The sequence below is a fragment of the Pithys albifrons genome, chromosome 13 (assembly GCF_047495875.1).
Source record: "Pithys albifrons albifrons isolate INPA30051 chromosome 13, PitAlb_v1, whole genome shotgun sequence".
Lineage (NCBI taxonomy): Eukaryota > Metazoa > Chordata > Aves > Passeriformes > Thamnophilidae > Pithys > Pithys albifrons.
This window is the reverse complement of record NC_092470.1, coordinates 474,736-489,737: the sequence shown is the minus strand read 5'-3', so window position 1 is coordinate 489,737 and position 15,002 is coordinate 474,736. Positions and strand designations below refer to the sequence as shown.

General features: G+C 45.0%; 1 protein-coding gene across 5 annotated transcripts in view; it reads right to left on the bottom strand.

Moving 5' to 3' along the window:
- Positions 1 to 15,002, bottom strand: part of USP3 (ubiquitin specific peptidase 3) — a 48,416-nt gene that overhangs the window by 11,065 nt on the left and 22,349 nt on the right. For all 5 annotated transcript variants that reach the window (XM_071568813.1, XM_071568816.1, XM_071568815.1 and 2 more), the window contains exons 4-8: positions 13,147 to 13,230; positions 5,133 to 5,214; positions 3,388 to 3,470; positions 2,432 to 2,545; positions 1,670 to 1,783 (exon numbers count right to left, since the gene is read on the bottom strand). In XM_071568813.1, the coding sequence (XP_071424914.1) occupies positions 1,670 to 1,783; positions 2,432 to 2,545; positions 3,388 to 3,470; positions 5,133 to 5,214; positions 13,147 to 13,230 (477 nt within the window). The remainder of the gene's footprint in view (positions 1 to 1,669; positions 1,784 to 2,431; positions 2,546 to 3,387; positions 3,471 to 5,132; positions 5,215 to 13,146; positions 13,231 to 15,002) is intronic.

Genomic DNA, 15,002 nt, shown 5'->3' with positions numbered 1-15,002 from the left:
TGCTACTGGTCCATGTATTTATACTTGCATACAAGTCTGCTAATTATAGCTGGAAAACTCTTTGGATTTGTTAAAAAGCCTAAGTACAGATTACAGACCTTTAAAAGGACATGATGATATGGACAATGCCCTGTTTCAAATTAACTGTGATCTTGAAGCCCTTCATCAAAAAGCACAGTTTCTCTCACAGTCTGTGCAACAAAACTGACCTCTATCCACTTGACACAATTCCACTCAAGCCCACCTCCAACCTTCTTTTTCCCACTGGCAATTAAACCCCATTTCCAGTTGCTTCCTCCCCCTGCCCCATCACTTCAGGCTTCAAAAGCATGTGCCAAAGTGGCTGGTTTGCTGCTAACATACGACTGGCTCTTTCTTTCACACCTATGCCCCTCTGGCTTATCCTGGTTTCCCAAGAAGCGCCCAAGGCAGAATTGGAATTGCAGCATCATTACCTTTTACAAGGTGCAATTAAGCACTGAATAAATTCAGATTTTCCCCTGGATCATGTGGATTGGGGACCTGCTAAGCAGCTGACTCTGTTCTCCAACTGGATTTTATGAGTTCCCTTATCCATTAATCATGGACATGCTCCCAGAAAACTGGGGATAAAAAGGGAAACAACAAACAGCACTTTTTCTTTTAAAAGCTGTGATAGAACCCACAGTGCTGAAAATTTGCTTGAGGAACTTTAATGAACTGGTTCCTCACTGTGTCTAACAAGAATTATAATGAAGACTGTAATAGGGAAACTGGTCATGGACATTATGGATGATGTTCATTTGCCTGTAATGTTTTGGTCACTGCTTGCAACTACTGGTATTAAACTTCCTTGATTCTCATAAGCCAAGTGAAACATAATAGGGAGTGTGAAGAACAGAATAAACAGATCTGTGTTATTTGTTGAACAGGTGTGTTCACAGCATCTTTTCAGCACTGATGGAGGTAAAACAGATAACAGAACATCTTTACTACCTGAGAACATGGAGCAACTTACCTTCATCACAATATATTCTAACAGGTTTCAGTGCTCGTTTGAAAGAGGTTCAGGGGCCAGGACAGGGAGACCTTGGAGAGGAACGATACTCGATTTACTTTGGTAACTCTTTTCCCTTTCTTTTTACTGTCTGTTTTGTCAGTATGGGCACAAATCGTTTGTTATGCAACAGATTCTTCTCTTATAGCCCTCATTTCACATCCAGCTGGTGACTATTTTGAGAGAATCAAGGAAGTTTTAGCCAGTATGTTTGCAGTTGGGCCTGGAGGTGCTGTATCTTTTTTAGCAACACTTTTTTATTGCAGCCAAGCTGCGTTCTGTCAATATCCTGCACCTGGCACTTACCTACCAGTCATTATCTCAATTCTTTCATCCTTTGGAGCACTGGCTCAAAGGTACAACTGCTACTATTTCTTATTCGAGGTGTTTGTCCTCTCTGACACTGCTACATGTAGCATGTGATAGAAGGGCAGGAGAAACAGCAAGCGTTACTGATGGGACAGAAAACTGTGATCAAAGCAAATATCCTTGTCAAAGCATATTTGTAAGCATATGGAAAGCTGCACAGAGTGCATCCTACACATGCAGCCCGTCTTAGAGAAGGACACCAGCAATGCAAGTTTGCAATCAAGAATATGGGTGTAGTTCATTTGTTGTTTGTACGAAACTTACCTAAAATTTGGCATTATTTTCCAAACGACGTAAAATAAAGACTCTGGACTGAATGCAGTTTGGCTTCCCTGCCATAGAGCACAGAGTGTCTTTCTGAATTCTTCCACCAGTGAACTGGAAAAAAAGCAAAAGCTGTTGTTTAATGTGGGTTTGTGTTGCAGCCCTTACAGATTTACTCACTCAATGGTACAGGTATCAGACATTAGCTTGGTTAAGACTGTAATGACTGGGTAAATAAATACCCTTTCTAGTACCTTCCAAGATTTTATGTCCAAATTCCTACCCAAAACATTGGAGAGACACACAGCTTAGGAAAACTGCATTTCAGATGTTCAAGACTCCCCTGGAAATCTATGCACCTTTGGCCATTTTAGTGCACACTTTGCTTACATCATTCCTTTAACACTTGCTCTGGGACACCACAGACTGTGAACTACTCCTAGTATTTTGTTGTAGTAGTAGCAGTCACATCCCCAGGATCATTATTTTGGCTGGACTTAAGCAGCACAATGTCTGGAGAACACCTAACCAGCACTTCTGAGCATTCCTTGACGTGCAGTTCCACTCCAGTGCTCTGATGTATCTGCCTGCCCTCCCTGCAGCACCACACCTGCAACTCCAAGTGACACCAGTTTCTGTGTACAGACAACCATTTTTTGTGCCTGTGCTCCCTGTGAACTGTGCACCATCAGCAGTGTGGGGTGGTTGTGCTGCCCAGGCAGTTTCCTGCCCAGCTCAGCCCAACAAGGACACAGAGCTTACACATTGTTGTCCCCCTGGCTCCTGGTGTGGTAAGTTCTCCGCCCTGCTGTCTTCCCATTCCTCAGCTCCACTGCAGGCAACTCTTTGAAGTAACAGCAGAACTGCTGAATGTTACTGGGGAAAAGGAAATATCAATGAAATCCTTGAAGAACAGAGAAAAAAGACAATGTTATGTATTCTGGAGCCTGTTCTTTGAAATGCATGAACACAGCTTTGTACAGTGATAGAGAAGGGCAATCAGAACAGTCCAAGACACAAGAAATACTGCAGCAAATCTTCTCTAAGTAACTGAGCAGAGCAGTAAATATCATCATGCCAGCTACCCATGCTAATTACATTTTGGCTCTGCTTTGACTAAGAGATACCACGACAGATGAAGCATCATTTCCTAACAACCCAGACTGAACTGCTGAGGTTAACTCCATGTCTAGCACCACCTCTCTGTCCTGACCTCTGCCACCACAGTCCCAGTGATGGAACATGGTGCCTCAGCTCCCGTCCATGAATGATGGAAAGTAGAATGGAGACTGGTTAGCTCTGCTACAGCCCAACTCAGCCTCCCAGTGAAGGAGGCAAATTCAGCAATGAAAAAGGCCAACTGTAGAGCAGATAGTTCTGGCAGCAATGAAATGCAGTCCAGCAGCTCAGTCTACCTGTTCTCCTGCCCACTTCCATGGAACCCCACCCTCAAAGACTGTCTCTGCTTCCACAGTGACCATAAACAGAACACATCTCAACAGCCCCAGCAATGCAGGGCAGTGCCCTGTTGTGCTGAGGCCATGGCAGGTGCTTCAGAGGCTTCCTCTGGAATGCTGTTTCACAGGAACACAGCACTGTGTTACCCACACCCCTGTTCCTGCAGAGCCAGCCATGCCTCTGGCCTGTGCTTTGCCAGATTCACCTCCCAGTGCACAGCAGGCAGCCCTGGGCCAGGCGTGGACAGAGCTCTGGGGTACCTGAGGGACTGGAGGATGGCATTCATGAAACACGTGTTCCCCAGGTTCCGAAGGCCTGTGGCACACAGGGCAGTGCTGCTTCCCTGGAGGGGAGAACAACTGAGTTAAAGAGAGATTTCTCCCACTTTCCCCCCACAGAGGCATCACTGTTGTATCAGCACACATTGAACAGTAACCAACTACACACAGTGCAGTTTCAAAGACAAAGCAACCACCTCACCAGCTCAAACTACCTTAATGTTCCATCTTGACATGAAAACTGTTTCATATCCACTCCTGTCAACAAAAAACTACACTACACCTTCCCCTGTACAAATAAATCTAGAACAGGACAACACAAAGTTAATCACAGGCTCTTATTGCCAAGGATTTGTGTGTGTCTATGTTCAATATTCACACTCCAATTTCCCCACAGTGCCTTTGGAAAATGAAAACACCAATCCTCATCCATCTATCCCCATACACTGTGGCTGCCTTCAGGTTGTTTTTACATCACCAGCACTAGACTGAGTCTCAGTGTGGTTTTATGGTGTCTGGGAGGATTTTAAAAAGACAAGACAATAGCATTTATTTGGAAAAGAAACAGTCAAGCTAGACTGTGCAAACAAAAAGCAATGTGTTGAATAAAGAGAAGCAAAATATACACCATTTACAATCCAGAACAATGTCACCCACAGATGAGCTTGCTTTTTGTCAAATCATCTTCAGGGTGGGCCGAGAGGATAGAAGAGCACAGTGGAAAATGTTGCATTTATGATTCTAAAATCTGCAACAATCGGACACACTCCATTGTTTACAAAATATCACATTGTCAATTCATCAAATTTTGGGGCATTCTTCACTGTTCTCATACAATTTAAAAACTAGACTAAATTTCAGTATCTCACAGTGCAAACACCAGTGTCCTTAGCATGTTCTTGTCTCACTCCTGCCCAATACAACTGAGAACACAGCACAGACTAAGAAGAATAAAAGCAGCATTTAGTTCCTGCTTTTTAATTCTGCCTTCTCCACATCTAAATGTTGCCTAGAATTTTCTTTAGTAGTTTTTACTGGTGTGGAGTTTTCCAGACAATGCTGCTGGGCACTGCCATAGCCAGAAACAAACCTCAGCTGTTTCTGCCAGGCTTCCTCAATCTCCATGAACTGGGAATGCACAGGGAGCGGAGACAGCACATTCAGAGAACCCAAAACTGAGTGTAGGTAGTGTCTTTTTTAACGTAACTAAACCCCTCCAGAGTTTGCTTTGCTTTGCTCCCACCCCACCCTCTTACTTCCAGTCACACTCCTGGTGCTATTTGGCAGATCTGAAGTTAAAATGAGGAAGATGAAATGAGCAGAAAAGCTTTTAGAATAGTCCACAGTTCCTTTTGAAAGCAGCTTTTACTAAGCTCTTTTACAAAACTGTTAAGAATTTGTATTTTTCCTAGCAATTACTCTTATCCCCTCCTCCCAAAAAAGTGTACCTGTTTATTTGCCTTCTGCACTTGGGGGAAAGAAAATAAAAATGAAATCCTTCTCAAGCCCAGGGAAGCTCTTAGTCCAGATGGACAGAAATGCAGCAAAGTATCAAACACCCTTTTGTGTGAAGTGGCTTTGCTGGTGTGAGGTCAGAAGATGAGAAAGACAGAGTGCCCCAAGCAGAATTCAGGTGAGTGTAAGTAGTTCAAGTCTAGGCCAACTGTAAGCCCCACCAGGTTTCTAAAAACCACTTAAACTCTCTATATTGAATCTGTCATACTTACATTTACTTTTAATAACTTGCTGTTCAGAGATGAGTTTTCCAATAGTTTTCTTTTCCTATGTCTGTCTGATGTAAAGGCTGAACTGTTGGGAAAAGGAATTAAAAGAGGTTATTTGCATAAACCAACTTATGTGTGGACAGCAGATAATCATCCTCATGGTTAACAGGGTGCTTCCATCTGCCTTCAGTTGTCACTGACAGCAAACAGCTTTCCAATCCCAACACATGCTCTTCTGAGGCTCAAAACAGGCTGATGCACCACATTATCCACTGTGCCCCCAAGAGTGGCCTTAGCAGCAGCCTACTTGTCATCTAAGATATTGACCATTTTACTTAATTAAAGAAATAATTAATACAGTGTCTTGGTTTGAGGGGAAAAACAAAAATGTTTACCCACAAGCAGGGGAGGGGCCTTCTCCACAATAATCACGCCACTCTTTATCAAATTTAAGAAAAAAGGAATTTTAATACAAGAAGGACAACTGTTCTTAACTGAGATATATATATATATATATATATATATATATATATATATATGTATGTAAACAGACTAGTGCAAACTGCTTCCCCAACACCACAAGAGAGAGAAAAAAAACCAACAACAAAACCCAGCAGGTTTTCCTCCGGGAGGAAAGTTATACTTGGGCAGTGTCAGTGTCACAGCCCGGCTGGCTGCGGACTGAGTTTCCAGTCCCTCTCCAGCGAGACAGACGAGTGGTGAGCTCTCAGATGAACTCTGTCTCTTCCCCCTGTGTTCCTTGTCGAAGAAGCAGAAAACACGAGCAGCCAGAAGCAGTCCTGGGACAGGCAGTAGCAAGAGGCCAGAAGCAGTACCGGGGCAGGCAGCAGCAGTGAGCCGGCTTCTCCTCAACCCCACACACACACCCAACTCCCAGTCATGTGTAGTCCCCGAGAACAAAAGAGACAAACCTGCCCCCACGCATGTGATCAGCAGTTAACTACTTTTTTTGTTAACTACTGGCATGGGCAGTTAGAGGCAGGGGAGAGAATTTACATAATAATCCCAAAACTACAACATTATCCACCCCTAAATTCTCTTCCATGCCAATACTCTACATCAAACTTAAATTTTCTTTCAAATATTTAAGCGTTTACAAATACAGTAATATGAGTCGTTTACCCAGAGATAAGTTCCCCTTGAGGTACACATCGTGTCTCTCCATCTTCCTGCATCACCCACCAGGTGGAACCAGATCCTTGAGCAAAGACAACCCCAGGAATGGGTTTGCTTTGCCTGAGGCAGGGTTGATCCAGACTGTTTTCCCTGGCATACCTCTCAGGTGTATTACGGGGACTTTATCTCCATCTGCAGTGTGAAGGGGTTCTGATTGGGCAGGACCGGCTCAATTGACAGAGCCTCTAGTGTTGACTAGCCATGTAGCCTTTGCTAAGTGTTGATCCCAGTGTTTGAAAGTCCCTCCACCCAACGCCTTCGAAGTGGTTTTCAACAGTCCCTTACACCGTTCAACTTTCCCGGCAGCTGGTGCATGGTAGGGGATATGATACACCCACTCAATGCCATGCTCTCTCGCCCAGGTAGCAACTAAGCTGTTTTTGAAATGAGTTCCATTATCTGACTCAATTCGTTCTGGGGTGCCATGTCGCCACAGCACTTGTTTTTCCAGGCCTAGGATGGTGTTCCGAGCAGTGGCGTGAGGCACTGGGTGTGTCTCCAACCACCCTGTGGTTGCTTCCACCATGGTGAGCACATGGCGCTTGCCTTGGCGGGTCTGTGGCGGTGTGATGTAGTCAACCTGCCAGGCCTCCCCGTACTTATACTTATCCCAGCGTCCACCATACCACAGGGGCTTCACTCTCTTAGCCTGCTTAATGGCAGCACATGTCTCGCAGTCGTGGATAACCTGAGAGATAATGTCCATGGTTAAATGCACCCCTCGGTCTCGTGCCCATTTATAAGTGGCATCTCTGCCCTGATGGCCCGAGGCATCATGGGCCCATCGAGCCAAGAACAGCTCTCCCTTGTGCTGCCAGTCCAGATCTGTCTGTGATACTTTCACTTGTGCAGCTCGGTCTGCCTGTTGGTTGTTGAGATGTTCCTCATTGGCCCGATTTTTGGGCACGTGTGCGTCTACGTGGCGGACTCTCACTATCAGCTTCTCTACTCGGGTGGCAATTTCTTGCCATATATCGGCAGCCCAGATGGGTTTCTCTCTATGTTTCCAACTGGCTTTCTTCCATTGGTGTAATCATTCCCAGAGAGCATTGGCCACCATCCATGAGTCGGTGTAGAGGTAAAGCTTTGGCCATTTCTCTCATTCAGCAATGTCCAGGGCCAACTGCATGGCTTTAAGCTCTGCAAACTGACTCGACCCACCTTCTCCTTCAGTAACTTCTGCAACTTGTCGGGTGGGACTCCATACAGCTGCTTTCCATTTGCGATTAGTCCCTACAATGCGACAGGAGCCATCGGTGAAGAGGGCGTAGCGTATTTCTTCTTCTGGCAATTGATTGTATGGTGGAGCTTCTTCCGCACGTGTCACCTGCTCTTCCTCTTCATCTGCTAGACCAAAATTTTCACCTTCAGGCCAGTTTGTGATGATTTCCAGGATCCCAGGGTGATTTGATTTTCCCATACGGGCGCGCTGCATAATCAGGGCAACCCACTTGCTCCAGGTAGCATCAGTGGCATGATGTGTAGAGGCAGCCTGTCCTGCCAACATCCACTTCAGCACTGGTAGTCGGGGTGCCAGAAAGAGCTGTGCTTCTGTGCCAATCACCTTTGAGGCAGCTTGAACTCCTTCATAGGCAGCTAGGATCTCCAAGTGGTTGGCCCCGAGTCTCACCAGGCATCTTCTGCCAAAGGCTCCAAGACAGGCCAGTATTCCCGGCAGCGGAGTAGAGCATGTTCTGTATGTCTGGTCCTGTTCTGACTGGTCCAAGCGCTACAGCCTGAGCAATCTCATGCTTGATCTGGTCAAAGGCTTGTTGCTGCTCAGGGCCCCAGTGGAAATCATTCTTCTTACGGGTTACCAAGTAGAGAGGGCTTACGATCTGACTGTATCCTGGGATATGCATCCTTCAGAACCCTATGGCACCCAGGAAGGCTTGTGTTTCCTTTTTGCTGATAGGTGGAGACAATGCTGTGATCTTATTGATGACGTATGTTGAAATCTGACGGCGTCCATCCTGCCACTTCACTCCCAGGAACTGGATCTCTTGGGCTGGTCCTTTAACCATACTCAGTTTGATGGCAAAGCCAGCTCACAAAAGGATCTGGATGATTTTCTCTCCTTTCTGAAAAACCTCTTCTGCTGTGTCCCCACACACAATGATGTCATCAATGTATTGCAGGTGTTCTGGAGCCTCACCCTTCTCCAGTGCAGTCTGGATCAGTCCATGACAGATGGTGGGACTGTGTTTCCACCCCTGGGGTAGTTGGTTCCAGGTGTACTGCACGCCCCTCCAGGTAAAAGCAAACTGTGGCCTGCACTCTGGTGCCAGAGGAATGGAGAAGAACGCATTAGCAACGTCAATAGTGGCATACCACTTTGCTGCCTTGGACTCCAGCTCATACTGGAGCTCCAGCATGTCCGGCACAGCGGCACTCAGCGGTGGGGTAACTTCATTCAAGCCACGATAGTCCACAGTCAATCTCCATTCTCCATCAGACTTACGCACAGGCCAGATGGGGCTGTTGAAGGGTGAGTGGGTTTTGCTGACCACCCCTTGGCTCTCCAGTTCACGGATCATCTTATGGATGGGAATCACAGCATCGCGGTTCGTTCGGTATTGCTGACGGTGCACTGTTGTGGTGGCAACTGGCACCTGCTGTTCCTCAACTTTCAACAGTCTGACAGCAGAAGGACTTTCTGAGAGACCTGGCAATGAGTTCAATTGTTCAATCCCTTCTGTCTGTACAGTGGCTATTCCAAAACCCCATATATGTCCCTTTGGGTCCTTAAAATATCCATTCCTGAGGTAGTCAATGCCCAGGATACATGGGGCGGCTGGACCAGTCACAATGGGGTGTTTCTGCCAATCTCTCCCTGTCAAGCTCACTTCAGCTTCTAGCACAGTCAACTCTTGAGATCCCCCTGTCACCCCAGAAATAGAAATAGTTTCTGAGCCCACATGTCCTGATGGCATTAATGTGCCTTGAGTGCCATTGAATCCACACAGTCCAATAGACACGGTTGTCCCGTGCCTCTACCTGGCTAGAGGCAGGGCCCCGTAACACTGGTCTTGGTCATAACAGTTGGAACCTTTCCTCAATGAGTACACCTGGGAGGTGCCCTCCAGTGGGTCAGATTCTTGCCCATGGGAAACTGGGACTGCACTTACTCTCACTGACCTTCTTCCATTCTCCTTCAGTTCTTGTACTCAGGCTGCAAGGGCACGGGTGGGTTTCCCATCCCACCGTCCCATGTCTTCTCCATGTTTGGCCAGGAAGTACCACATCTCGGTTCGTGAGGTCTGTCCATTTCCTCTGGTTGGGGGGTATCTGGCTCTGACTTCAGAGGTTCTCATTCGCACTGGTGCCACTTGGAGACTTTCCCTAATTTCCTCTCTGATCGCTTTTACCTCTGCAGGCAGCGTCTTGAGACTCTCAACCAATGTCTCTACAGCAGAAATACGGGCCTGCATTGGGCTGTGGGTCATGCCTTCATATATCCACAGCTTATTTGCTACAGCGCCCACCGTTTCTTAGTTCTCTTCCCTACACATGGATGCCAGGAAATCGGTGTATTCAGCTGGCCCCGAGTGTGAAAGGTTCCACTACATATGTGGTGTGCATCTGACCTTGTCAAGGTCATTATTGGTTTGCCCACCCCTTCCAAAAAGCACTTCCATCATTGCCATCTCCCTCAGACGTAAAATTCCTTCTTCCATCGTCTTCCAAGTCTTCTTAATGTGATGTTCCTGCAGGATTTCTCTATAAACAAACTTCTCTCTTACACTCATTAGAAGTCGTGCCCAGAGTGAAAAGGGGCTTTGATACCCTCACAAACACCTGTTCAATAGCCACATCCTGGGCCAGAGCCCCCAAAAACCTGGCTTCAGCACCATCCAGTTGTAAGGTTTCAACCATAAGGTCCCAAACTCGGATCAACCAAGTCAGGATGGGCTCGCCCGGGTGTCGAGCAATGTCTTTCCGCAAACCACGGAGGTTATCAAACGACAACGACTCAGTGATGATCTCAGGCTCTGGATCTGCTTGCTGTGAAGGTGCAGCGGCTCCCTCATCATCCACTGGACAGTCTGGTTTGGTCTTATATTTCCTTTTCTGGATAGGGGCAACTTCCATAGGCTTGGACTGTCTCCCTGGTTTAGCCTCGTCCTGCGTCACTGTGACATCAGAGGTTTTACCCTCTTCCTTCTCCCTCTTCACTGTGACGTCAGGGGTTTTATTCTCTTCCTTTTCCCCCTTCACTGTGACATCAGGGGTTTTACTCCCTTGCTTTTCCCCCTTCACTGTGGCTAGGCTTCTGAATGCGTTCTCGAAAAACCCTGGCCCTACCTTCAAACATACTGCAGGCCGCAGGGATACAACCTTGCAGAAAAACCATAAAGAGCAAGATATCTCTGGCATCCAGGGAGAATTTAAACATCTCAAAGCTGTTGTAGCAGACTTGAATGGGGAATAGACAAAGGGTTGGGAGAAGAGATTCCCCTTTGTTCCTTCCCAAGGGTCCGTACTATTATCACTAAATCCCCAGAGGTAGCAGCTTAGGTTGCAGCAGAAAAACAGCCTGGAGAACACCACCCACATGACACCCAAAGGCATCGAATTCATGGCACCATAAATCCAGAGTAAGAACTCAATAACAATTGCGGCTATTTGAGTTTTACTCATTGATTTGTTGATAAGACTTAAACCTGCTGCTCCTTTTGGCATGAATTTGTACCAACAAAAAGCCAATATATCATACAGGATGGTCCTGATGGACCCTAAACTCAATACACACATGGTGCCACAAGAAGAGTTATCCTTCTTTGTTTACAAGCCCCAAACGTTGGGCGCCAAAAATATGTCTTGGTTTGAGGGGAAAAACCAAAATGTTTACCCACAAGCAGGGGAGGGGCCTTCTCCATGATAATCACACCACTCTTTATCAAATGTAAGAAAAGGAATTTTAATACAAGAGGGATAACTGTTCTTAACGGATATATATATATATATATATATATATTTGTAAACAGACTAGTGCAAACTGCTTCCCCAACACCACAAGAGAGAGAAAAAAAACCAACAACAAAACCCAGCAGGTTTTCCTCCGGGAAGAAAGTTATACTTGGGCAGTGTCAGTGTCACAGCCTGGCTGGCTGCGGAGTGATTTTCCAGTCCCTCTCCAGCGAGACAGACGAGTGGTGAGCTCTCAGATGAACTCTGTCTCTTCCCCCTGTGTTCCTTGTCCAAGAAGCAGAAACACGAGCAGCCAGAAGCAGTCCCAGGGCAGGCAGCAGCAGCGAGAGGCCAGAATCAGTCCGGGGCAGGCATCAGCAGCAGCAAGATGCCAGAAGCAGTACCGGGCAGGCAGCAGCAGCGAGCCGGCTTCTCCTCGACCCCACACACACACCCAACTCCCAGTCATGTGTAGTCCCCGAGAACAAAAGAGACAAACCTGCCCCCACCCAAGTGATCAGCAGTTAACTATTTTTGTTAACTGCTGACATGGGCAGTTAGTGGCAGGGGAGAGAATTTACATAATAATTCCAAACCACAACATACAGCATTTCCCATAAAATACTTCTGCCAGAAGAATCATGTAGGCTCTTAGAAAGGCAACTTCAAAAAAATCAGGACAAAGTTATCAAAAATCCAAAATATCTGGAGTGCCTTCTCTTTCTTAAATAAAAACACAGGAGGTTATAGCATTTGTGTAACACTAAGTTACAAGAACAGTTACCTACGCTTTTGCACATCACTGGAGATTACTGGCCCCTGAGTTATACCAGCTGAGCTCTGTCATCTCATAGCAGCATCGTAACTTGTTCCAGGATGAGTTTGTTTTGGCTGGATTTTTGGGGTGGGATTTTTTAATGTTTTGTTTTATTGTTTTTCTTTTGGTGGGTTGTGTTTTTTCGTTGTTGGTTTTGTTTTAAATTAGAAAACCCTCCAAATATTCAAAACCTGTCACACACAGAATGGAAGCCTCCACAGTATCATTCACCTTCACAAAGACAGATCTCCTGGACATTTCCAAAACACTTACGTGCACTTCTCATTATGCTTTAACATCTTTACATGTCATTATATACCTGAGAAAGCCTTCAAAAGACAATGGAGAATAATGAAAATATTAATACTGCTTACCAGGTAAGTGACACTGAACTCAGGGAGGATTCAGACATATCCCAACATCCTCCTTGAGCTCTGGGCATTCAAATAGATTTGAAAGCACTGAGTGCACACATACAGAACTGTCCTCAGCATTATTCAGGATTTTCAAACAAACTATGCAAACACTATTTGCTCTCTAGCACTGGCAGCACCTACATCACCCAGATAATAAGATGTATTTTTCAGTGCAACAGCTCAAGACAAAGGCAGAGAAAAAAAAGTCTCTTCTGTACAACTCCAAGTTAATAAGCCTTCCTAATTTTTTTGTTTGCAATCCAAACCAGGTAATTAATATGAAGACTGTTTCCACCTACATTTTCACTTCAATTTCTCTGATTAAAAAAACTTACTCTGTCTTTTTGACAAAACTATTTCTATTCTGAAAAATCTTTCCCATTTATACGGAAAAAGACAGTAATTATTGTCTAGGTAGGAAGAAAGTTAATTGATACCCAAATTCCTGTTTCGTCATACGCTGCTTTGCAAGATTTACTGTATAACAAACAAGACACGAGATCAATCAAATCCATTTGTTCTGCACCTCCTGATTCTCAGTGATGAAAAGGTTATTTAAACATACAGTGTCACATACACAGAAGGACCAAAATACAGATATAAAACAGAAACATCACTGAAGTGATGCAGTATTACAAGTCCCCCAAAGAAGTCTCAGTGCAAACAAAGTACTTACTTTTCCAGGTTCTGTAGGTGTTCTCTGACCTTCTGTACCAGGCCCAGCTTGGTATCATTGACTACAAAATCATCACAGCGGTAACTGCAAGAAAAACATCAATCAGAGGGTGCAAAGCCCCTCAGTGAGGGTCAAACCACACAATCTGTGTGGGGAGCACTGAAGGGATGCAGGGAGAGATCAGGAGGGGAACTGGGAGCACAACACCTCCACTCTGAGCACCACCCTCAGCCACAGAGGGCACAGGCACTGCCTTAGTTAATGTTTTCTCCTCCAGTTCGGTTCTTTGTTAGAAATCAGAAATCTGTCTCAAGGAAGAATTCCAGTTCAACACAAACTCAGAGTAACCAAAAGCAGCACCAGCAGTCAATCCATAGAAGATTTATGAGAAAAGATCAACTGACATCCAGTAAACAGAATACAAAGGCTTTATTAATTTTTAAACCATTTTAAACCATCACTGAAACCTGAGGCGCTGAACAGATACACACACAATGCATCAGTTTGTACTGTGGAGAAAAGACTAGGGAAGAAGAACTAAGAGATTTCCAGAGCTGGGGCAGAAGTCTGGGGCAACTTCCACCTCCTGCTTTAACCACAAACATCAATGGCTCATTAGGTTTCATACATACAGAAACTCTTACGAACAAACTTATGGTATATTTTGAGCTTTTTCAGGTTAAGTATGCAAAAGTAAGTTAATGAGCTGAAAAAGAGAGCAAAGCTGATCCCTCAAAGCAAATGTAAAGTGAAACCAAATCAAGGGTTACAAAAGTACATCCTGTGATGTTCTACAAGCAACTCACCTTTCCAAAGAAAGGCTCCCCAAGAAGCAAAGATGCATATTATAATTTAATATTCAAACCATGGGGCTGTAACACCTCAGACAGTGCCCAAAGACCAAGGTTACAGAGCATTTCTAAAAGGAGGGTCTTTTAGAGAAAAACCCAGACCTTATTTCACTGTTTTCCTGAGTACATGTAAAGCCCCAGTGCAACACATTAATTTGAAGTAGTAAGAGAACAGCACAGAAAACTGTCACAAGAACACTGTTACAAGACAACATCAACTCCTGCTGCTTTGCTATATTTTACATCCTTTGTATTTTCTGCCCTCACAAAAAGAGGGAATAAAAAGTCCTAGAGTAATGTAGACCCTCTTGTCATAGAATCATAGAATGGCTTGGGTTGGCACCAGAGCAACTCAAATGCAAAATCCACCTTCCCAGCCTCGGGTTACTCCTCTGCTGGAGCAGATCCACACTTGCTTCCTGATTTAATGAAGCTTCTGACTTCAGGCACAACTGGAATTCACAACCTTCTTTTGTTGCATAAATCTGCAATACTGCTGGTGTTGATTCAAACACTAAATTATTGAGGAAGCTACAGAATTGAGGTTAGCTCAGCTGGTCAGAGCATGGTGCTGATAACACAGAGGTTGTACATCTGATCCCCCCATGGGCCATTCACTCAAGGGTTGGACTTGATGCTCTTTGTGGGTTCCTTTCACATCAGAATATTCTGTGATCTGAGCTGAGAAAGTAAAGTTCCTCCCACTGAACAGAGTCCCTAAGACCAGTCTGTCCAGGATCTCTTTGATTTTTGCCTCTAAGGAGAGACATTAATGCAACTCTCAAGATATCCAACAATGAACCCAGCAGTTGTGGATATCTACACAAGATCTAGAAATTAAGACAATTACTGCCAGAAATAAGCTCACTGAAAGTCTCTATGACAACTTACTGCTGAAAGATGATTTAATACTTACTTGGTCCCATGCCCTAAAGATCACATTAACCTTATTTTCACATGTTAGTTTAGCACCTTCCCCAAGATGGAAGAATAAAATCAAACATA